This window comes from Gouania willdenowi, chromosome 10 (genome assembly GCF_900634775.1).
Source record: "Gouania willdenowi chromosome 10, fGouWil2.1, whole genome shotgun sequence".
In the NCBI taxonomy this organism is placed as follows: Eukaryota; Metazoa; Chordata; class Actinopteri; order Blenniiformes; family Gobiesocidae; genus Gouania; species Gouania willdenowi.
Genome location: NC_041053.1, coordinates 36,201,920 through 36,226,267, shown reverse-complemented (window position 1 = coordinate 36,226,267; position 24,348 = coordinate 36,201,920). Strand labels below are relative to the sequence as shown.

Here is a 24,348-nt window from a genome sequence, read left to right as displayed (position 1 = left end):
TCTCCCTGATGTATTCTGGACCAAACCCATTCACAGATTGATACACCAGCAGCAGAACTTTAAAGTCTATTCTGAGGCTGACTGGGAGCCAATGTAAAGATTTTAAAACTGGAGTAATGTGCTCTGATCTCCTTGTTCTGGTTGTTTGTTGCTCTTTTGAAGACTAAATTTGTTTAATTTACTTTTATTTTTTACAAAAAGAACTACACTTGATTAGTCAAGATTAAACCAGTCATAATAACTGAACTAATTATCCAGCTGGATTTAAAATGTGTGCGATTATCATATTTGATTGTTGTTTTTATTTCCATATGTTGCAGTTTTCCTTTTGGTCATGCAGCTGTTTAGTCAGTCGACTTCATTTTATAAATTGCAAGGAACCACATGTAAAATTATTTTGATTTCCATTTCCATTTATTTTTATTTTTTAAAGATAACTTGTTTTGATGGACTGAATCATGTTTTATGTCCTAAATCAGATGTGTCAAACTTAAGGTCAGGGGGCCAAATCAGGCCCTTTAGAGCGTCAAATTCAGTTGAAATTACAGAAATCACAAATCATTGTGTGAAAACTCCAAGTAATACAGTTGTAGATACATATCTCAGCACTTTCAAATACATAAATTCAATGAATATCCACAATATTCCCACGCTTTTATCACATGACGGCAGTCATATTTAATTGAAAATTATAAAAAAAAGGATCTTTTCCAAAATCCTGCAATTTTATCAAAATTACTCCACACATTTTTCCAAAAATTTAATAAAAATCGCACAAACTCAAGGAATTGTAAAGCTTGGATACTGTCTGTAACTTCCATTACTTTATAATATTTATAGTGCAAAACAATGGTGAAATTGCTCGTTTTCCCTCCAAAACTTGAGATCAAAGCGGTCCGAATTTTGCCCTTGAACTCAAATTTGTTTGACACCCTTATCCTAAAGTTATTCATCTTCCCTTTTAACACAGTTTATTATGGAAATCAGGCCTACACGAAGCATCATGTCGTTTTCACCAAGAAATCAACAAAAAGTAAAATCAAATTGTGAGATCTTGCACTCATAAGTGGGGAAAACGTTGAGTGGAAACAGGTCTGTCAATCATATTTTTGCAGTTATAAAAAGGCTTTAAAAAAAGAATGCATATTTGTGTTCTGAGATGTAATAGGATAGAGTAGCAGAAATGTGGTTTGGATGCCAGGTAGAATTAAACCAACATGGATTGCGTCTTTTCAGCCTGATTTTTGGATCGGCTCGTAGCCAAACACTGAACATTCCTCTGGATGGAATAATCACAAAGGTTCCTTGTGTGTGCGTGTGTGTGTGTGTGTGTGTGTGTATGTGATTGCTCACAGCAGCTCCAGAACCATGCCCTGTGACATAAATCATTAATGTCTACTATGCATATGGTGCAGATTAATTTGCACATGCAAATAGAGGCCACGTCAGTCAGGAGGAGGCTACAGAGAATGATGTGGTAAAATCCTTTCCAATTGTTTGACACCAAAATGACGAATAAGATACTGATCAGAAATCGAAGAGGAATTTGCCTCCTTTAGTCCTATTTTAATATTGTACATATTAATATGCACCTCTGTAACAGCTTCAACCAGGCATAGTAAATGTAAAATGATTAAAGTGTGTTAAATATGTGGTGTATGGCATTTAACTGTGTGGACAAGAGCTGTTGCCATGACAACAGGAGTTGTCCTTTGTTCACAATTTCAGCTTCCTAAAAGAGCAGTTTGTAATAATAATAATATTAACAATAAATCCACACATATGCCCTTTAAAAATGAGTGAAAAAACTAATAAACAATAAATAAATATAAGACACAGAAGCAAGCAACAATGGCCTCATGTAAACGATTTTCAATATCTGAATAAGTCGCGTGAAGAAACATTGTTTTATATCCCAAGTAAGAGTCACCTTTATGCTATAAATTAAAACAGAAATCAGATTTTCTTTTTTATTTCTGACATTCCCACATGCAGTTATGGGCCAATGAAAATCGTAAAAAAGAAAGAAAGTATTTTTTCGGATTCAAGAAATTGTCACCAAAGAACCAATGCATACGGGTATATGTGACTAATCATTAGTGTTTTGAACAGTCTATGTACATAATAGTGCTGGGCAACAGTTACATTTTTTTAACCGTGATTATTTGCATTATTGTTGTGTGTGCAAAATTCAATAATAATAATTTCAAATGTAGTGTATTGCAGACTTTTATTTGAAAATAACAGCTGTATGAGCAAAAGTGCAAAAGTACAAAACACAAACAAATAAGGTGCTTATTAAGAGCAGAAATCCTTTTACACAGTAGTACAACACAATATACCCCCAGAGTTCAGAGCCAGGATCAACCAACAGGTAACAGCAGAAACACTTCTTTCATTAGGGAGCAGCGTAAACAGCCTATTTTCAATGACAAGTGTCCCTGTAAAGAGCAGTGATGGGCAGTAACGTTATTAAAATAATATTCATAAAAAACAGTGTTAATACGTGATAAAATAATTGTCGGCATTATTTACTTAATGCGTAAAGGCGATAACGCATCAACTTGCCCAGCATTAGTACATACTGTAGCTTAAGGCTGATAATAAGCCTTTTCACACTCTCGTACTGGTTCAGTATTTCCACATTAGGTCAAAGATCAAGAGGGATAAACTCGTGATGGCTGACAGTGCAGGAAGCGAGTCTGACAGAGATTTAGATTATTTTACCCGCTACCCCGTTGATTCATTGAAATCATTTTTGCGTAAACATGGTATCTGTCTCCGAGGCAGAAAGACAGAGTTAGCTGCTAAAGCTAATGCTGCTAAAGCTAATGCTGCTAAAGCTAATGCTGCACACGAGCTAAAAATTCAGTTTTTCCTGACTTTTCAAACTGTTTGAGCTGATAACGTTACTCCAGTTCACTTATCGACCTGTCCTTCTTGTGCACTTCCTTCAGGTTTGTAAACTGAATTAAAATAATAGCTTAATGAAAAATAATCATGGACCTGGTTAGTGAATGGTGGACCTCGTAAATTTACCTTTTCAAAGTGAGAACTCATACTGTCCTTTTCACACTCAGAAATCTCTCTAGTCCCATCAATAATAATAATAATAATAATACATTTTATTTATCAGCTCTTTTCCAAAACTCTAAAACACAGTTGTTAAAACAACTACACAAGACAGGAAAAGAAACAATAAAGTAAATACAGAAAATACATACAAAGCTTAGGAGAAGGAGCGTGGAAACAGAGGAGATCTGTCGCTTTGATACTGTTTCTACCATTGTGCATCATTCCTGGGTAAAGTCCTAATCTGTCCGCTGGAGACCCAGGTTGTCGGTGTTTTAATTCACCAGTTGTGGAAGTGAGGGGACTGCCTTGCTTTGATACTGCTGCTGAGCTGCTTCCATTGGTTTTTAAAAGTGCTCGGATCGGCCGAAATCGGCATCAACAAAAAACCCTGGACACCTCCTCGAGTCCTATTATGTGTAATATTAATAATATAAACACCATTAAAACACTAAATATCTCTGGCATAATTGTTTCAAAAGAGATGCAACAGGACAAGAAGGAATGTCCTGTAGTGCTGAGGGGCACCACTAGGGGGCTCTTGTTTCAAAGCCAAGTGCAGCCAGGGGCAAATTATAATTATAATCCTCCTGATTTTACAGTTTTTCTCGATTGCTAACGGGCATTGATCTAAACTTGAGACACATGTTTAAAAACTCTAAACACAGTCTACAATGCAGAAGTCCACGTGGACTAAACTGTGAATCACACACAACACATTCACTGACCACAGCCACCAAAGTTCATCAACTCTTTTCTCAGTCACTAGTTCCACCACTTGCTAAACACTAAAGTTTTACAGCATATTTTTCAAATCCTAACACACTTTGTTCAAAACAGTTCAAATCAAGATCAAAACAGATATTTTGCAGTTCAGTGTGCTCAGAGCGACACTGTGTGTTTTCAAAGTGACACTATGTGCTCGTGTTGTGGTTGAATAAGCTTAATTTGAGACGTGTTTTGTTGGTGAGAAACACTATGAGGGATGAGGTTAACTGTTGTGCACTGTTCAGACCAATGCTTGTTAACAATTGAAAAAAAAAAACCTGTAATTTTTCACAAGTCAAGGTCTGTTATAGAAACTAAAAATCACACATTTTCAGATCATTTTATGAATGATGAGTAAAAACAAACCAAAAGATCAGATCGTTGAGGATTTTCTCTGTGATACACTCATAAAATGTGCTTTTTCTGTCCTAATGGATAGTGAATTATTGTGTATATTTTTCCCTCATGGTTTTTGTTATGTTCACTGGTCACAGAGCAGAGCAGAGCCTCCTCCTGACTGGCATGTCTGGACATGTTCGCCTTGACCCAAAATATGTCTCCTTTTTTCCCTCCAATTTCCTGTTTATCATAATTCTTCTTGGTTTCAGAGATTGTGTGTGTGTGTGTGTGTGTGTGTGTGTGTGTGTGTGTGTGTGTGTGTGTGTGTGTGTGTGTGTGTGTGTGTGTGTACTCTAATTTTGTGTGTATTATTGTCATTTTGTATAACTTACTCCTCCATGTGTTTGTGTTGTATGTTGTTTTTGAGGGTTTTAATTGTCAAGATGTGTTTTTGGAATCATTTTGGGAGTTATTGTTGTCCTTTCTTGAATTTGTTTGCGTTTCATACCATTTTGTGTGTGTTTTTTTTGTTTTGGTCATGTATATTTTACTCCTAAATGTGTTATATGTTGTTTTGAGTGTTTTTGCTGTCAAATTGTTGTTTTGGAGTCATTTGTGTTTGGTTTTTTGGGCCATTTTGTATATTTTACTCATATTTTTTTTGTGTTTTACTTGTCAATATGGGTTTTTGGAGTTATTTTTACGTGTATTTTACTCCTAAATTTGTGTGTTTTTGTTTTCATTTGTATATTATACTCCAAATGCGTGTTTTTTGTGTCATTTTGTATCATTTCATCATCATTTCACTCCTAAATGTGTTTGTGTTGTATGTTGTTTTGAGTGTTTTTGTGTAGGGTTTTTTTGGGGGTCATTTTGTATATTTTATTCATATTTTTGCGTTGTTCTTGTCAATATGGGGTTTTAGACTTATTTCTGGGTGTTTTTATTATTTTACAGTGTTTTAAAGACCACCATGGTGGCAGAAATCAAAAGTAGACCAGACAATTGATTCCACTTTTACATGTGTGTACTCCAATTTTGTGTGTATTTGTCATTTTGTATATTTTACTGCTAATTTTGTGTGTTTTTGTTGTCATTTTGTATATTTTTCTCCAACATTTGTGTGTTTTTGTTTGTGTTGTATGTCATTTTGAGTGTTTTTGTCAATTCTCAAATTTGATCGTGTTTCATGTTGTTTTGTGTTGGGTTTTTTATTTGGGTAATTTTGTACATTTTACTCCTAAATGTGTTTGTGTTTTATGTTAATTTGAGTGTTTTTGTTGCCTAATTGTGGTTTTGGAGTCACATTGTGAGTGTTTTTTGGTCATTTTTTATATTGAACTAAAAAAAAATTTGGGAGTTGTTTCTGGGTGTTTTTGTTGTTTTTTGTGTGTTTTTAAGACCACCATGGTGGCAAAAATCAAAAGGAGACCAGACAATATATATTCCACTTTTACAGGTCAAACCTTACAGTGTGTGTGTGTGTGTGTGTGTGTGTGTGTGAGGGATTCCTTAATGTGAAGTGCTGACATCTGCTTCAGGCCCTCTCAGAGCTGGAATGTGATACTCTCCTTTATACAAAAGGCCTCGGCCTTTGCAGCAGCCACATTAAGACCTCCATGTGATCCTTTCCATAGGCGCAACAACAGCACCAGTATGAAATGATTCTCTCATTACCCCACGCCTTCTTTCTTCAACCTTTAACTTTGATTAACACCACAGCAGCCTCACGTTTCCATACCTCGATGTTTGAGAAAAAAAAAAAAAAAAAAAAAAGACTGCACTGGCTTTGAGGAGGTGCTTTCTCAGCTATGTGGGACTGGGGGTACATTTCTGCAGCATTGCATCATGCGTCTGGCTCAATGGGTTCAATATGTCTCCGGTTCTCCTTTGATTGTTGTGTCTGCGCCGCTGCAGAGGGCTGAGGATACAGCAGGGGGATGGACTGGACTGGAGGAGTCTGCCAACAATAGGAAGGGAGGAACCACATGAAACCAACTTGATGAGGGGCAGCATTGTGAGGGAGAGAGAAAAGGAAATTAGGAACAGGAGGGAGTAGTGTTCCAAGCCCCGTCTCCACCTTGATAGGACAAATTGGAACGTTTCCTTTGCACAGAAACAATCAGGAGTGTGAGAACAAAGCATGTATAGCAGAGATGTGTATTTTTTGTAAGAGTGGGGTCCACAAAAATGTGATTGTCTGATCCGAGGGTAAACTTTTATACCATCCATGTTAGCATTTAGAATAATGACCATCCTGTGCATTAATGCAGGAAACCAATAACAAAGGGGTTTGAGTGTTTTTTTTGGTTTTTTTAGTCAATTTTGTGTGTTGTTTGTTGTCATTTTATCTTTATCATTATTATTATTGCTGGGTTGTTCTTTGTTTTTTTTCTTTATATTTTTTTTTTTGTTGTTGTTTGTTTTATGCACCAACTACCAAGACAAATTCCTTGTACTGTCCTTAAAACTGTACATGGCCATTAAAAACATTTCTGATTCTGATTTTGTAAAGTTTACTCCTAAATTTGTTTGTTGTTTTGAGTGTTTTAGTTGTCAAATTGTGTTTTTGGAATCATGTTGGGAGTTTTTGTTGTCATTTTGTTTTCATTTTTTTTTTATCTTTTTGTATATTTTTCTTGAATTTTGGATGTTTTTGTTGTCATTTCTTGAATTTGCTCATGTTTTATGTCATGTTGTTTGTTTGTTTGTTTTTTGGTCACTTTGTATATTTTAAACTAATTTTGGGGTGTTTTTGCGGTTATTTTGTATATTTTTCTCCCAAATTTGTTTGTGTTTTATGTTGTTTTGAATGTTTTTGTTGTCATTTCTTGAATTTACTCATGTTTTATGTTTGGGGGGTTTTGGTCATTTTGTATATTTGACACTAATTTGGGGTGTTTTTGCTGTCAGCTTGTTTGTTGTATGTTGTTTTGAATGCTTTTGTTGTCAAATTGTGTTTTTAAAGTCATTTTAAAGTCATGTTTTTGTTGAACTCTTGAATTTGTTCATGTTTTGTGTCTTTCTTGCATGCTTTTTGGTAATTTTGTAAATTTTGTGTTTCTGTTATTTTATTTTGGTCATTTTGTATATTTTTCGTGTGTGTGTGTGTGTGTGTGTGCGTGTGTGTGCGTGTTCCAGTGATTGTTAATGTGTGTACCCTAAATTAACATTTGTCTCCGGTGACTTGTAAACCACATGTGGATAACCAGGTAATGCTTGTTAAATTGTCAAAGGTTCACAGTCATGGTTTGAAGTGAAGTGAAGGTTTTCTGTTGGCTCACTGGTTCTTTATAAACCCAAAGGTTGAAGGATGTTTTTGAGGGAAATTTCAAATATTCTCGCTGATTGAAAGGACTTTTGAGGCTTTAGCTTCCTCACTAATTGTTTTCCATGTACTGCATATTAATAGAACAGATTTCTGTCCATTAATTTGCCCCCTAATTTAGTCAATTTGTACCATTTTCATGTTTTTCTGTGCCCCTGTGTACAGATAACTAAGGATACTCCTGTGTTCTGGGGTTTTTATAACTTTAACGGATATTGTTTAATTAGCAAAGTTAAATTAAAAAGAAGAAATAAAAAAATAAGACAAAAAATTAATCATTTTATAATTAAAGTTGATTCTGTGAAGGTTGCAGATTATTATACTGACTCTGAGGGGTAATTCTGACTGACAGATTATACTGACTCTGAGGGATCATTCTGGTTATGAGGGGTTCTGAGTATGCATCCTTACTCGCATTTTCTTTAGGAAATGCAGTGTCAAACTATTTATTTTTGTCTCGTGCACCCTTTTGCCAAATTAAACCATCACCTGATATTTTCAGACTCCTTTAAACTATTTTCCTAAAAAGAACGAGAAATTGGGATATTTTTTCTCCATATTTTGTTGACTTTTTGGGGTATTTTGGTTTTCATTGTCATGAAATAATTTAAAGAAATGAACCTTTCTTCCTACATAAATACAGTGTGTGGGTGAGAAACCCCGGTGAAGCTGAGGAGACTCCAGTCCTTATGTTGCTGGTTCAGGGTGGGGAATGAAGAGCTGGAGCTGGGAGTGAGGCGGGCAGCTTATTGGTGGAAAGCAGCAGCAGTGTAATGGTTAACATCCTGGGGAGTTCCCTCCTTGGCTGCATGGGGAAGTTCAACTTTATGTGCAGCACCTGTTGTTCAGTCAGTTGCTTTTCCTCCCAAAGCCCGACCCGGAGCCTCCAGCGGTGTTTGAGCCCCGTGTGCGCGCTCATAACAGCCCCATAACAGAGTGAGGGACACTGATGGACGTGCGCTTCAGCCAAGATGTGCCCCTCCACTGACCTCCTGCCCTAGACGATCTCTGTGCGCCTGGACTGAAGGATTTCAACTGTTCCCTCTCACTGTTTCTGAACCAACAGGTGCGCTCTTTGCGCTGCGCAATTAGGATTTGTTGCACTTTGAATCCAACAGGACTGATGTTTCCTCTGCGGATTGTACTCCAGGTTCACCCTCTCCAAATGCGTCCTAAGCAGCCCCGGTGGTGCGCGTGGTGATAGTGAACACATCCCCGTCTCCAGTGCGCTCTCCAACTCCCACTCATTCCAAATGATCCTTCCATTTCTAATCCTTCTTGCATCGCTTCTTCAACGGGATGGCTTGGAAGCTGAGTCCAGTCACGTCAGCAAGTTTACGAGTGTAAAGGAGCAAAACGGTGAGTGGCAAGTTTTGCGCAAAAAGCTGTCATGAAATAGAACTTTTCTTTGAGCAAAGGAATAAGTGCAAATTAACTTTGTAAACTGCTACATGGTACAGAAGGAAAGGGAAACCCTGCAGAAAAGTCCACGTCTCAGTGGAAAACTTCCCCCTGTGATCACTAAACGAAACTAAAAGGCTCCATTCATTCATTCTGTAGTGTGTGTGTGTGTGTGTGTGTGCGTGTGTGTGTGTGTGTGTGTGTGCACCCTCTGAACCTAAGGCTGTTCTTTCCCCTCCATGTTTAAGGTGTTTAAGGTCACACACTCTTATAGATGCTGAGGGTGAAGGTCTAAACCTGCTTTAAGTTGAATAAGCAAATATTTGCCCTCAAGGGATTTGTGTGACTGTGTCAACAGGAGGTGATTATTAATGAATCCTCATGTCCTAATAACATGAGCATGACCACTAATGCTCAGTTACAAATGCAATGTGATTTACAGGCAACATTCTGTTTCTCTGAGAATGTGAAAAATGGGCAGCTTTGTTTTTGGAGTCATTTTGTATTTTACTGTCATTTTTGTCATTTTTTTTCTTTGTATTTATGTGATTTGTGTATTTTTGTCGTTTTATTCCATTTTGTAAATTGTTCTCTTAATTTTGTTCATGTTTTTTTGTGTTTCTATTGTCCTTTTGTCCTTGAGACATTTTTTGTTATTTTATGTCATTTGGTCATTTTGTATAATTTCTTCTCATTTTGTATGTTTTTGTTGTTGTTTTGTATTTTACTGTCAATTTTGTATTTTTTTTTGTTTGTGTTGATTTTTTCTTCTTAATTCCTTCATGTTTTTTTTGTTTTTGTTGTCATTTTGTGAATTTTTCTCTCATTTTGTATGCTTAAATTGTGTTTTAAAGTCATTTTGTGTGTTTTCATTGTTTTTTGTGTCTTTTTATTATTTTGTCATTTTGTGCATTTTTTCAGTTTTTATTTGTGTTTTGTATGTTGTTTTTGGAGTTCATTGTCTTTGCGGGGCTGCGCAAAACTTGACCGAGGGTCACATTTGGCCCCCCTGGCCCACCAGTTTCCCATGTCTCGTCCGAAGAAAAAAGCAACTAAAAAATAAAGGCGCTGGGATTTAGTCCATCTAAATGTGGCTCCTTATCCATCTTGTGCTTATTGGCCAATCAGATGACAGAGTTTGTCATTATATAGTGCAGAGATCAAAGGCAATGGCAGCTTCTTTGTGGATTCATCTATTTTATTCCCTCCTGAGATCCTTCACATTGACTTTTCATTCACTTCTGCTTTTTTATTTTTAACCTATTTAAAAATACATCCGTTGAATGCAACAACTGTACTTTAAACAACCAGGTAGCAAAAATACTGTAACGTGCTTAGAGCTGCAAAATCATGAGTGCTATGTAGTAGGGATGCATTGCCATGAATCTGACGATGGAAACTAACTGTAATTAAAGTACCAATATAAAAAAAAAGTTCAAAAAAGTTGAACTTTTGCTTTGACAACAGATTCTGGATAAGTTGTTATATTCTTAAAAAAATTAACCACATGCGACTAGAAAAGTGCCCAGTGTGTTTTATGAAAATAAAACAAAGCAACATCAGCGCTAAAATGCAATGATGAGTGAGGTAGTTTAACAAGGTCTGATGTGGTTCAATGACACCTAGCGCAAACAAACATGATTAAAACAACCTGATTTGGACATTTTTTTGGAAATATTGCAATATTATTGCCAAATCAAGTTTTTCTTCCACCCTTACTCTGTAGAATAAGGGAGGTCTGCAGAGCAAAGTGCATCCTGCAGATGCTCCACTGGTCAAACTTTATTCACTTGTCAGCCTTCTGTAGCCCGTGGGTTTGACTGGCCTATTGTGTGAGAACATGTAGCCATGATTCACAACAGTAACAGTCAGGCTTGGGAAATCAGAGCCTCCCACCGGGAACTCCAGGTTCAATCAGGACAAATGAGAAAGAAAAACAACAGAGAGGAGGGAGGAAAGAGGCGTGTGTAAAGGTAGACCAGGAATTGTTCACAGCGTTGGGGAATCACGTATAATAACCCTCTGATGGACACATTTTGTGAAGTAAAGTTATAGTTTTTTGTTTTATCTTTGTTCCAGCCTTACTTTTAAGCCAAAAGTTATTTGTTAAATTGGTGAAGGGTCATGATGAATGTAGTTAGTTACTCATATTTGGTATAGGTCCTCCACTAATAAACATTTACAGACATTGTAGAGACAAGAAATAACATTTTATTCAAAGGACTGATTCCAAGATGTGCTTTTCAAATTTAAATGAGCTATTATGTGGGAACTGCAGTAATATTGGGACTGTTATGGACACGCCCCACCTGCCCCCAACTCATTCATTTTGAGATAATGAAGCACTTTGTTTACGTTGGAAGGTGATTATGGGTTACAAAGCAGAGGATGCGCACAGTAGAGCTTTAAAAAGACTTGACCCGACCTGAGTCCGACAGAACACGACCCGAACTCGTCCAACCTGTATGAAGCCGATGTCCCTTTCAGTCTGAACCTGTTTCAACCAGACAGTATTCACATCTGTGCTCGTGCATGTAGAAGGATCTGTTACGATTTATAAAAATGACGAGCAGCTACATGTGCTGCTAAACGCTACGTCTGGTTGAAGCTCTGTTTCTATTGGACGGTAATTATGGTTACCAAGCGGAGGATGCTCACAGGCAACATCGGGGACTGCTCAGTGGGGGCAGGGGTCTTCAGGTAAAGACGGGAGCATCCGAGCAAATCGCCTGTATTAAATAGACGGTGCAGCTGATGTATGTGTTTCTCGGTTATGCAGATTAAAAAGAGAGTTAAAACACACGGGCACACCTAGAAGTCCAAGTGTGCAACAATTATTACGAGGGTATCGATTTAAAAAAGGACAAAACAACAGAAATGTCTCCCTACGCTAGTTAAAACAGCGTAGGGGGCGACACCACTTCCTAGGGGCAGGGGTCAAATTTATAGAATAATCCAAAGCGCTACCAGTTACCTATATACTACTACTATTTCAAAGTTTCACTTTAATTAGAGGGAAAGAAGACTTTAAATCGACTTAAAAAGTTAATAAATACTTAAGTTTCAATGTGCAACACTTTATTTCTCTTAATTTATGCCATTGTTTCGTTTTTAAATGACCACGTCTGAAACATTTCATAGGGAATGATCATATTCCTTATTTACTAGCCACTTACTACTCTTTTACTAACTGAAACATGTTTTTAAATTCAACAATTATGTAAAATTTTATAAAACTCCACTTTTTGTTTATAAATTTAATTTCCTTTATTTTATTTATTTATTCCTTTATTTATTTTTACACCAAATCCGCAGCATGTTTAATGAATTCCTATCTGCGATATTTGAACACATTTGTCTCAATGTTTCAGTGGAAATAAACATTTTAATTTAATCCAAAAAACCTATCAGGTGCAGCAGTATTTAACTCCACTACGATACTGTTCAAATCGGATTTGACATACATTAGTTAACTGGTGACGAGTGCTGCTGTTAGAACAGGTCTGAGGGCCCCTCACAGGGTCTACGTGGGCTACCTGGGGGCCACGGGCACCGTGTTGGTGACCCTTGTGGTACGGGATCGTAGCGGGCTGGTGAGAATCCTGGTAGATAAATGAAATAAAATTTAAAGAAATGGTTAAGGACTCCAAAAAGAGGTCAAGTTGTGTCTGAGGTTCCCTCTCCACTGTCTGTGACCTCAGACGAGAGGCTTCGGTGCTGCTCAGACTATTTGATATTGATCTGATGATGGCTGAGAGCCAGAGCTGTCTGGCACGTTTAGTCGTCGTTGCTGAGAGAGTTACGAGCTACGCTCCTCTTAAACTTGGCAGGCGGCTGCTGATGGTTCTATTAGATAGGGGAGGAGATCATTTCCACTTGAGAGTCAGTGTTGCACACTGTAACCATCCGTCACAATAAATGGACTCAGACGAACGTCTAAAGAAGAACTGAGCACGGACCGTGAAATCTAAACAGTGCCTCGTGGCCGTAAATATTGAGGACTTTTTCCTTCCTCGAGTCTTTAGCGCAGAGATGTCCTCTCCTCGCTGTTATCATGTGGCTGCCACATGGCTCCAAGGTTCCGCTGTCATCAGAACAGAGCGAAAATTGAGATCTCCACTAGTGAAAGAGAAACACTGTGTACAGTACAAAAGTTCAAACTGGGTTTAAAGAAAACTGCAAATATCAGCAAAAGACAAACCATCATCAAATATTTCAATTCTTTTTCCCATTTAGAAAGCTTAATTCCACTTTTTTTAAAAAATCTGTTTATTAATAAAATTAATTAAGCAGGGAAGATCTTTTTGTTGGATTTTGACGTTTGAAACCAAATCTGACTCATGTCTGCGTGCTTTAGGTCAGATTTATAGCCTGATAACAGTTTTTTAAACATTTACAAAAATAGTACTACTTTCATTAACATGTAACACGTCCGTTAGAGTGAAACAACCACTGACACTAATCTTTAACAGCTTCACTTATGTCTGTAAATATTTGCTTTGTTGGAATAGTAAAATTGAGCCTAAAGAGAAATGTTCCCCAAAAGTCTCCTTACCTTTGATTTTTCAGAAAATGACACTTAATAATAGTTAATAAACAAGACTTCATCATACCAGTATGTAAATGTAACCTCTTGACATTCTTTAGGAATTTCTATCAAAGTGATATGTAAAATATGTAATTGTGTGATCTGAGGGCCACGTTATTTAACAGGTTTTTGTGTTTTTTTTTTAAGTAGTCTTGTTGTATTTGTGTGTATCTTGTCATTTTGTGTGTTTTTGGACTGATTTGATGTATTTTTGTTGTCATTTTGTACGTTTTTAATGTTGTCATTTAAGTTTTGGGTGTCAGTGTGATTTTGTTGTAGTGTTGTCTGCTTTTTGTGTTTTTTTGTTTCCATTTTGTGTGTTTTTAGAATAATTCTGTATATTTTAGATGTTGTTGTGTATGTTTTCGGTGTTCAGTGTGTTTTTTGTTGTAGTGTTGTTTGTTTTTGGTGTATTTTTGTTTCCATTTTGTGTGTTTTTGGATTCATTCTATGTATTTTTGATGCTGTTGTGTATGTTTTTTGGCATCATTGTGTTTTTGTTTGGCATTTTGAGTGTTTCTTGTGTGTTGGTTTAGGGGACCGCACACATTTAGATGGAAGTGTCACTTGTGGCCCGCGGGCCACTAGTTGCACAGGGGCGTTGTGTGGTCATTAGATTATGATGTAAAAAAACAAGATGTTTAGAAGAGAGAAAGCCTGCTTAGTATTGTTAGGGGAGCTGATGAGCTGTGACACAGACATTACCCTCTCATTCACAAAAAAACATGTGAAAAAATGACAGATGTACAGTTAAGTTCAACATTCAGATGGGATAATTATTTAGATCACTTTGTGTGTTTTACTGGTGATTGGACACCAAAGTTTCCAAAAAACTGACCAGATTTGCCTCAAGAAATACAGAAAATGGTTTCTTTCACTATTTAAGGTAAAATGCACAGTATATAGAGCCTCCGACATGTCATTTACCTTTCTATTTTGTCTCAGTTTCATCAGTTTTCCCTAATGATATGTTAATAAACATCCAGGAATCATCCCAGAATGACTTAATACGGATAATTGATTAAACTATTGTTATTCATTTCATTTTTCTCCGCTGTACGAGTGCACCAAAAGCATGCAATGATATCATGTGAGATTACGTAGCCCTCGATTCGACATGTATGTCCGTTTTTGCTACAGTTAATCATCATGAGGCCACCTATTTCACGCCAAAAAACCAATTGTGTTAATGCGTGATTTTGTCCCAAAACACCTTGTTGAGTAAATTCAAAAATTGAAATGTCTGTGTCTTTGTTCAGCTGTTTATGCTGAAAAATTGCCTGTAATTGTGTCCCAAAACATGCATGTGAGGGTAGGGCTGGGCGATATGGACCGAAATTCACATCTCAATATTTTTTCTCAAAATTGCAAGATTTTTTTAACTCGAAGTCTTACCAGAAAGACAATTCTGGGTTAAAGTTGCTGATGCAAAATACCACACAGGCACATCTAATAACAAACAGCTGCACAATATGTTCAACTCATGGCTTTTCGTAAAAGGGACAGCACGTGTGAGTGAGTTCTGTAGTGTGGCTTGTTTAGGGGAAGGTCTGGGTTAGGACACACTCAGAAATCCATCTAACTGTGTTTTTCATGCTGTTCTCAGATGTAGTGAAAGCAGCGACTCCTAAAATGAGTATCTTAATACAAAATAAGCAATAAAAATATGTATTGTTATAGGTGATAATGTAATTATCCATACTCCCAAAACAAAAATCTCGATATATCTTGAATGTCTATATATTGCCCAGGCTTTATATATATATATAGGTTAAAGTCTCCTCTACTGGCAGCGACACATGTGGCAAGCTGCTCTTCATGTTTCCACTCTGTTATTTTAAGCGGTTTCTATAGTGCCTAACCCTGTGTTTTAATTTGAAATTACGATACGCTCCTTAAACCGGTGAAACAAAATGAGCCTGCCCAGGAATCTCCATTCATTCTGTAATACAGGTCAGATGTTTCCTTAGCCTGCTTCCCTGGGAAAGTTTGCTTGAAGAATCTGTACTTTGATGGATATGCTTGAATGAATGAATGCAGTACTCTGTAGTTAATCATTGTCGTGGGCAGTACAAGAGCGGTACGTACGGTACGCCTGGGTGAATTAAAACCATCAAAGAAAATGGATGGCTTCACTGTTTAATGAACAGTTGCCTTAAAAGTAGATTCCCATTGTCAGATTTGGAAAAACTCAGTATTTATTTGCTTTGTGAGCGTATCCTTCATGAACAATCTTGGCTTTTAGCATCTCACCCAATCCCATTACATATGTAACTATAAATAAACCACTTCCTATGTAAACTGTTCATGTAAGAAGGGGAAATAAAATCCCAAAAGGGGAATTTTCCACGATAGCAGTCATCAAACTTTCCCAATACAGGCAAAGCTGTGTGTCCAGACAGAGGGAGAGTTTTTCCTCAACATGTGAGGGGGGTGGGGGTATGGGTGTGGGGGGGGTGCTCAGAATAAAAATGAATTTTTCCTAAAGCTCTATTTCACTGCACTTCTGTATTTGACAAAGAAAGGCTGCCACCCCTTACCCACTGTTTGTCATATATAATATAATATAATACGAAGCCAACACGCTGTCTGTCCCAGTGTCTGCAGAAGCCAAAGGAGTCGTTAAGCAGGGATGTGGGTGACAGCTTTAAACTCCACTGCCTTTAACAGTGTTACAGTTGGCTAACCTGCTTCGTCTGCAGACTAAACCTGTGGTTCTCAACCTTTCCAGACCACGACCCCCAAAATAAAAGTGCCAGAGACCAGGGACCCCCACTGTACCTGAAGGTGGTTGAACACAGACATGAACATTGAAGAACAGTCATGTGGAGACAGGGCCATCTACTCGCTGACATACTTGCTGTCAGCGAGTATTTTAAGTCTAAAAACCAAGTCCCAAACCTTGGTGTTCTGATTGACTCAGATCTGACATTCAGCAGTCAGATCAAATCTATCACAAAAACAGCTTCTACCACCTAAAGAACATCTCCAGAGTGAAAGGTTTAATGACTCAGAAAGATCAGGAGAAACTCGTCCATGCTTTTATCTCCAGCAGACTGGACTATTGTAATGGTCTTCTGACAGGAATCCCCCAAAAGAGCATCAAACAGCTACAGCTGGTTCAGAACGCTGCAGCTCGGGTCTTAACCAGAACAAAGAAATCAGAACAAATTACTTCAGTTTTAAAGTCTTTACACTGGCTCCCAGTCAGCCTCAGAATAGACTTTAAAGTTCTGCTGCTGGTGTATAAATGTGTGAATGGGTTTGGTCCAGAATACATCAGTGAGATGTTAGTCAGGTATGAACCCAGCAGGTCTCTCAGATCTATGGACACAGGTCAGATAGTGGAGCCCAGAGCTCACAGTAAACATGGTGATGCTGCGTGTAGTTGTTATGCTGCAAAGAAGTGAAACAAACTGCCAGCAGAGCTGAAGTTAGCATAATAAACAAGACCAAAAATGGTGGAAAAGGTGGTGAAATTGATTGGTTAAAAGTTGCAAATGAGATTTGCTAAAAACGGAGAGAAAAAGTGGCAATATTGACTTAAAAGGGGCTGAAAGAGAATATCAACTCCCGATAAAATTCGATCACGTTACTGGGTTCACGATACAATTCTTTCACAATTTATTTTACAAAATGAGACTGTAGACTGGTGATGACTGAAAAATATTATTTTCTTTTTTTCTGAAAAAAAAACGAGAAAATACTGTACTATTTTCCTTTATCTTTCATTGTCATTGAATGAAATAAATAAAGTAATAATAGAAATGAAGAAGAAGCCTTTTAATTTCAATTCTGGCTCTACAGTAAATTATGCAAAACTGCATAAAAGTTCCGTTTCTTTTTAAAAAGGGAAATGAAAATTTATGTGCCTTAACAATTGGACTGTATTTACATCAGATATTTGTTTGGACCAGCAGAGTGCGCTGGTAACACAGTGGTCGGTTGGCATGCAGGTATTCTAGCAGTGAAGAAGACATGCTGTGGCTAGCAGACAGCGCTAGAGAGAAACGTGACTTTTACAGATATTTGCGTAATATTACAGATATTCTTTCGGTGCTGAAGGGGTAAGGAATCATTTATGAACATGTTTAAGAGTCGTAGGCGATTCCGCCCGCCGCCTACGCTTCTGGACGAATAAATTATCTTTGACATGACGAGTACTGTTGTTTGTAACAGGCTTTTCCTTCCACGCTACTGGCTTACAATGATACAATGAGCTGACCAAGGTCATGTCTAACGTCACTCTCAAGGTTGCCAGTTTGTAATTACAAACAAATGCATGGCTGGATAGATTACTGGAAATGCACCCTGCTGTTTTGAGGCGCGCAATGCACAGCAGTACCAGTAACATGCAAGTGGGGTTGCCAGGTTGGCTGCCCTCTAGTGGCCAGGTGGCCCGAAGCAGCCACTTAGTCTGCGTATAGGCCACGTCACGTGAGTTACGTAGTTCAAACAAGAGAAGGATAAATAGATAGCGCCCTCCTCTGTTTAAAAAAAGTACTGAGATTTCAATTTTCAGAGTATTGATATGAACCGTGATACCAATGAATCGATTTTTAACTGCCATACGATTAATCTTTACATCCCTAATTAATAGTGAAAAGAGGTTTATAGTGACAATACTGGGTCAACATATGCAACATTATGTGGGAAAAGTGATGGAAAGAGTTTACAAGTAATTTTTCCCATTTCCGTTTCAGAGTACAGTATACCTATTTTGGTTATAAACTAAAGGTCCAAAAATCACTATAAAAATGCATTGGATTTTATATAAAACTTTATCATATACTTAAGAATCAAGGCATTATTCTTTCACTCCACACAGGCCCAGACCTGCTTAGCTACCGAGATCTAACGAGATCGGGCAATGACAGGCTAGTATGGCCACAATGCTTAATATAGATCAATTAAGTTCAATCTTTTAAATCATTTTTTATTTTTCTACACTTCAGAAATCAAAAGAGTCCAGTAAATTACAGCCAAATCTCGAAAGATCGAGCGCAACAAAAGGATCTGGCGAGATTTTGTTGCACAAGATTTGTTGCGATATTTTACATGTCTTTAAAGACAAAGACCTAATTTGACAGTTCATTGAAAACCTACTTTAGGCTCCAAATTTCTGCTACTTCTTACTTCAAAAAGACTGGCTCTCATCATAGTAAAACAATGCAATGGGATTCCAATGCGTACTAAAAATAAGCCTGTGCACCATGTACCATGTATAATTTATGATTCCCTACCCAAAAGCAACCGTGTTACAATTATCGCTGAATAAATAAAGCAACGGTTTATTAAAATGTTGCTTTTGAAATGAAGTTCAAAACCAACCAAAAAGGCAGGAAACTGATGTGGCAACACAGGATGTGTGTTTCTAGGTTGGGCGGAAGAAACAGTTCCTTTTATTTATCTTGGAAGAAAATCCATCTGAACGTTAGACTCAGTGATCTTCCTTTTTAGTAAGCAACAACAAATCGATAAAATCGATAAAAATCGACTATTACTGTAACTCATTGGCTGCCAGCCATTTTTAGGACAGACACCCCCTTCACTGTCAGTTTCTAGCTTGTTTCGTTCTTTCATTATCAGCAGAAAAACAGGCTTTTTGTGAAAACAAACCTGTCAAACAGAACAGTGACTTTGAGGCTAATGTTTTTTTTTTGCTTTAGTGACACCTCAAACATCTGAACATTGGTTTCCTTCTATAAAACAACAAAAACAACACTGAGACAGAGCTTTTGATGGCAAAATTATTATTTTACAAATATATAACAATGTACCATTGCAATTTTTACATTTGACAAAAATATATGAACTTATTTACATTTTATTGTGCATGTGTATCGTGTGTGTGTTCGCCCCTGCACTGGCGTGGTGTGGTTCAGCTTGCTGTGGTGGGCTGTGGAGTACACCCCTGCGATGCAGTCATGTCTCGATGGATGGGCTTGTCCCTGCGGAGGTGCGGCGTCGTGGGGCGCGCTGGGTCTCACCACTTGGCCCGGGTCGCTGATAGTCTTCTCTCACAATCGCGACACTCTCAATAGTCCACTTAGGTCGACTCATGCTCTGCTCGGGTATGAGCTGCCCGGGCTTCGCTTTCCTCTCTCACTGCGCCACCCTCTCCCTCGTTAAATGCCCATCACGGCCAATCTCTCATCCAAAGCTGCAGTGCTGCCACCTACAGGGCACCATTTGGTCACTAAACTACAGTACAAGTCCAATATCCATGGGAGAACTCCGCCACAGTTTCTCCGAGCAACCTCCGTTGAAAAACACAATTGACGTACATATACGTCAATGGCAGTGAATGGTTGGATTTCAAATGACGTATTATGAAAATAATTGTTAGTTGCAGCTCTACTTTTCAGATCCTTTTAGATTGGGAAGGCGATGGAGCCTCTCGCTGCCAAACACAAGCTGATACATTCAGTAGACGTCACCCATTCCAACAATGCCTATTTCAAGGTTAATGATTTGTCCGACATTGGCCAACGCCCACCTAATATTTTATGATGTAGAAACAACAACACGGTGCGCCACAATTTTCCACTTTCTCTCGTCTTGCATGAAGATGTCTCCAACACAAATATTATTTTGATTCATGTCAAAAATGTCTTCGGGGACTGCTTTAGAAGGAAAAATGGATTCCAAATAATGGCATAAACAGTGATGCATTATCCTTAAAAGCACACTATTTCTACTTTTATGTTGAAAACTTCAACTTTGACAGCTTTATTATTACATTTATAAATGATTGCTTTCATGCTTTGCACACAGTCTAATTGATTTGAGGAGAAAACTGTAATTTGATCAGGTACTAAACTGCTTTTTGTTTGTTTGCTTGTTTAAAAGCTGCACGTTATAAGAAGAAGCAACAACGTCAAATTGATTAACTATAAATACAAATAAAAATACTTCATAAATGTGCAGTTAAAGCACAAATAATGCGGACAGCAAGGAAAAGCTTTTATGTTTCAGTATGTGAAATAAGATTCTTGAACAGTTTGCCAGTGGAAATTAAAGAATGTACAAATATTAAGTAATTTAAAAGAAAATATAATTTTGTTGTGTGACAAATTGTATAATATATTTTTGTGTGCGTATTATAATCAAAATAATATAAAAATGCGAAAAAAGAAATTCATTAACAGCAGCAATGGATGCTGGATGCTGAAAATGTAATTATTTATTTACTGGAATGTAGGAAAAGGGGTGGGACTAATAAGTTATACTGCCACCCACTCCCATCTGAACACAAAAGTGTACGCAGTAATATACGTAATTATAGTTCATTTGTTTTTTCTGGAGGGACGTCATCCGCATCAAATCTTTTGTTTATTGTAATATTGTCAACTTTTTCAACTTTTTTCACCGTTATTGCTAATGCTAGGCTAATGTTATTGCTAGGCTATTGCTGACACTAGGCTAATGCTAATGCTAGGCTGAGGCTAATGCTAACGCTAGGCTGAGGCTAATGCTAACGCTAGGCTAATGATAACACTGGGCCAATGCTAGCTAATGTTAGGTTAGTTCAAATGTTATGCTAATGTTATTGCTAGGCTATTGTTAATGCTAGGCTATTGCTAACGCTAGGTTAATGCTAACACGAGGCTATTGCTAATGCTAAGTTAATGCCAATGCTAGCTCATGCTAAGCTAATACAGTGCAGCACCTGCATCCTCACTTGCATTTTCTTCAGGAAATGCAAATATTCTAGTTTAATTTGCAATTTCTTCAAAATAAAACAGTATATCACAAAATATTTAATTAAAATGTTAACAATTAGCGTCAGTCTGCATCTCAACAAACCTAGGATAGAAGTTGGATAGAAGAACATAATACGTCTCATTCAAAATAAGCATGTTTCCTGTTTCGACCTTTAGCTGAAATAGTCCATAAAATGTTCCTCATTGAGGATCTTGACCTTATTCAGGTTGGAAAGCAAAGGGAGAGTATAACATATAAAATGAAGTGACAGGGACAGTATTTGATCCACTTGAGAAATCCATGTGTCAGCAAAGGAAGCAAATTAATGCTGAGCAAACAGTGCCGTGAAACATAGGGCAAATGCTTCAAGTGTTTGTTCCTCGCGCTTCCTAATCAGTCTCATATTGTGAAATTCAGCAACTGCAAAGTCATCATGAAGACTAAACTCGTTAAAGTTCAGTTGGAAAAAATCATTTTGAAAAATTGTGTTGAAAAAAAATCAGATTAAAATTACTTTCACATGCAGAAGAACGCTTTTCGTATTCTGTTACTTGTGGAAATAGTTCTTGAATGTTTATCAGCTGCTGTGGCAGTAACTGTCTTCCTTATTCTCACAGCACTTCTGTAGGTCTCACTAGTTGCTGTTAGCATGTAGCAAATGAACATTGCAGTTCCTTCCAAAAATACTTGGCTTTGCTGCTTTTTTGAACAAACAAGAGTTATCTTTTGATTTTGTTATCCATTTGATGTCTGGGGATTTTGTTGTGAAAAGATAGACGTAGCAATTGGAATGGCGTGACATCTGGCACTGTGATTTTTTGGGATTATCTATACATTTTGGATGAAGTTTCACCCTTTATCAGGAAGTAGCAGTCGCGGCAATGTGGTAGATATATCAAGTGTTTAGAAATGGGAATGGTGAAATGATATTTCTTTAAAATTGCATTAGCGATGGGATCTTTGGCTACAAAGGCTGTGTTCGAAATCACATACTAGCGTACTACTCATACTTAGTCTGACGTCAAAATGAGTATGCAGTGCATTCAGATTAGATAGTATGGAAAGATTGAGTATGCAAGAAATACCCTGTTGTATACTTTATTTTCTACGTACGTATGCACGGTGGTAACACTAGTGTCACGGCAAATTTGCGGTTGACCTTATTTGGAGACATTATTTTTGTCATACTCAACCGTTGCATGTGGCATTGCGAGCGGAACGTAAAATCGTCCTTGGACCGGTGTCACTGTCTGAGTTTACTTCCGTACTGAGATTATAACCCTAACCCTAACATAATCCAATAAACAAATAAAATACGTGTCCGTTCACTTTGAAAACAAAAATAAACAATGAGAATAGACCTCATTGTCTATCGTAGACAGTATATACTCATTGTGTAGCGCATAGTACGGAGTGTGCCATTTCGAACACAGCGTTAGTATGGAAAAATGTGAGAAATACCCGGATGTCTATTATCTTTGGACATTTTTGAAGTATGCACGATGGGCACACTAGTCATACTCAACCTCCCCATGATGCATTGCGAGTGGAACGTAAAATCGTCCTTGGACCGGCTTCAAGCTAATAGTCAAACTTTCCCTTTTTAAAACAAAAGCATCTAGTATATAGAAGACAGTATACACTCATTGAGTGTGTAGAGCACAGTATGGAGGATGTCATTTCAATCAAACACAGCCAAAGAAAGTGGAGTGAATCCTGCATGGCCTCAGAGTGCGTCTCCTCCTAACTTGCCCCAGCTACTCTGGATTCCTCTCATTGTTCAAAAACATGCATGTTTGGTTGAGTGAGTGGCGTCCTTACATGGATCTTTAGGAATGAATGTGTGTGTGCTTGTCTGTGTCTGTGTGTTAGCCCTGCAATGAACCGCTGACCTTTGTCGGGGTGCATTCTGCCTGAAACCACCTGAGGAACCTGGGATAGTTTCCAACTTCCTGCAGGAATGAGCTGAACTTTCCCAATCAACTGACACACAATGTTGTTTTATTTCCTTTATTTTCCATAAAATAACAATCCTCAACAGAGCATAAAAGCAGAGGTGTAAAGAGTGCTCATATTTGCTACTCAAATAGAAGTACTTGATTAAAATTATATAGAAGTACAAGTACAAGTAAGTCATACATAAGTAAAACGTAGCTCAATTAAATAGTACTCAAAGTAAAAGTTACGAGTTACTTTCACACCCCAGTGTTTATTTTTGATAATAAATCTTGCCACGGGTCCCTTGCATACAGTAAACATCTCATGTATAAACTTACAAAGTAAGAAACAAAATCTGCCACAATTGGAACTTTATTTATTTTCCACAAAGACATCTGTATAAAATAAATAGGTTTGTCAAAAATTTACAATAAAATAACATAAATGAATTCAATTAAAATATATATATATATATACTGTATATATATGTATTTTTTTTTTTTAGGCTCTATTTTTTTTAGTAAAATAACATAAATGAATTCAATTTAAAAAAAAAAAAATATATATATATATATATATATATATATATATATTTTTTTTTTTTTCAGGCTCTAAGTAGAGCTACATTTATTGACTCTAAAGCAGATGTTTTAGAGTTTTGTGTCTGTTTTGGTGCGGTACGTTTTGTTTAATCTGATTGGTCGGTTATGTGGGTACATTATGGCTCTACAGGTGGTACTTGGAAAAGAGAGTGGAACATTAACAAATGTAAGCATTTCAAATATGGGGTTTTATAATGTTTATTTTTAGTTTAAAACAAGTACTAAAGATAATAAAAATAAACATTTTGAAGTAATTCTATTCATGAGGCACTAAATACATGTTTCATTCCACTTATTTACCAAAAGATATCCTTTAAAATGTAAGTTATCACTCATTCATTCCATAATTACGCTCGAGAGTTGTTTTTTTTAGTATTCTGAGCAAAATGTAGCCAGACAAAGGGGGTACTTGGATTCAGAATTAAAGGTCCCATATCATGCTATTTTTCATCCATCTCCATTTGTTCTAAGAACCCCAAAAACATAGTATTTGAGGTTTATTTTCCCAAATTTCTCCTGTTTTCCAGAGTTTTAGCCTCTGAAAAGTCACTTTCTGAGTAACTCTACACAAACAGGCTGATTTGCGGCCTACTTATGCATATTCA

General features: G+C 37.2%; 1 protein-coding gene across 2 annotated transcripts in view; it reads left to right on the top strand.

The window, feature by feature from the left end:
- The first annotated feature begins 8,353 nt into the window (after nucleotides 1-8,353).
- Nucleotides 8,354-24,348, top strand: part of pdgfc (platelet derived growth factor c) — an 80,456-nt gene continuing 64,461 nt past the window's right edge. Inside the window, exons 1-2 of one of the 2 annotated variants that reach the window (XM_028459880.1) lie at nucleotides 8,354-8,573; nucleotides 8,658-8,866. In XM_028459880.1, coding sequence (XP_028315681.1) covers nucleotides 8,761-8,866 — 106 coding nt within the window. In that variant the 5' untranslated portion in view covers nucleotides 8,354-8,573; nucleotides 8,658-8,760. Of the gene's footprint in view, nucleotides 8,867-24,348 lie in introns of both variants that reach the window. The other variant, XM_028459879.1, reaches the window with a different exon arrangement.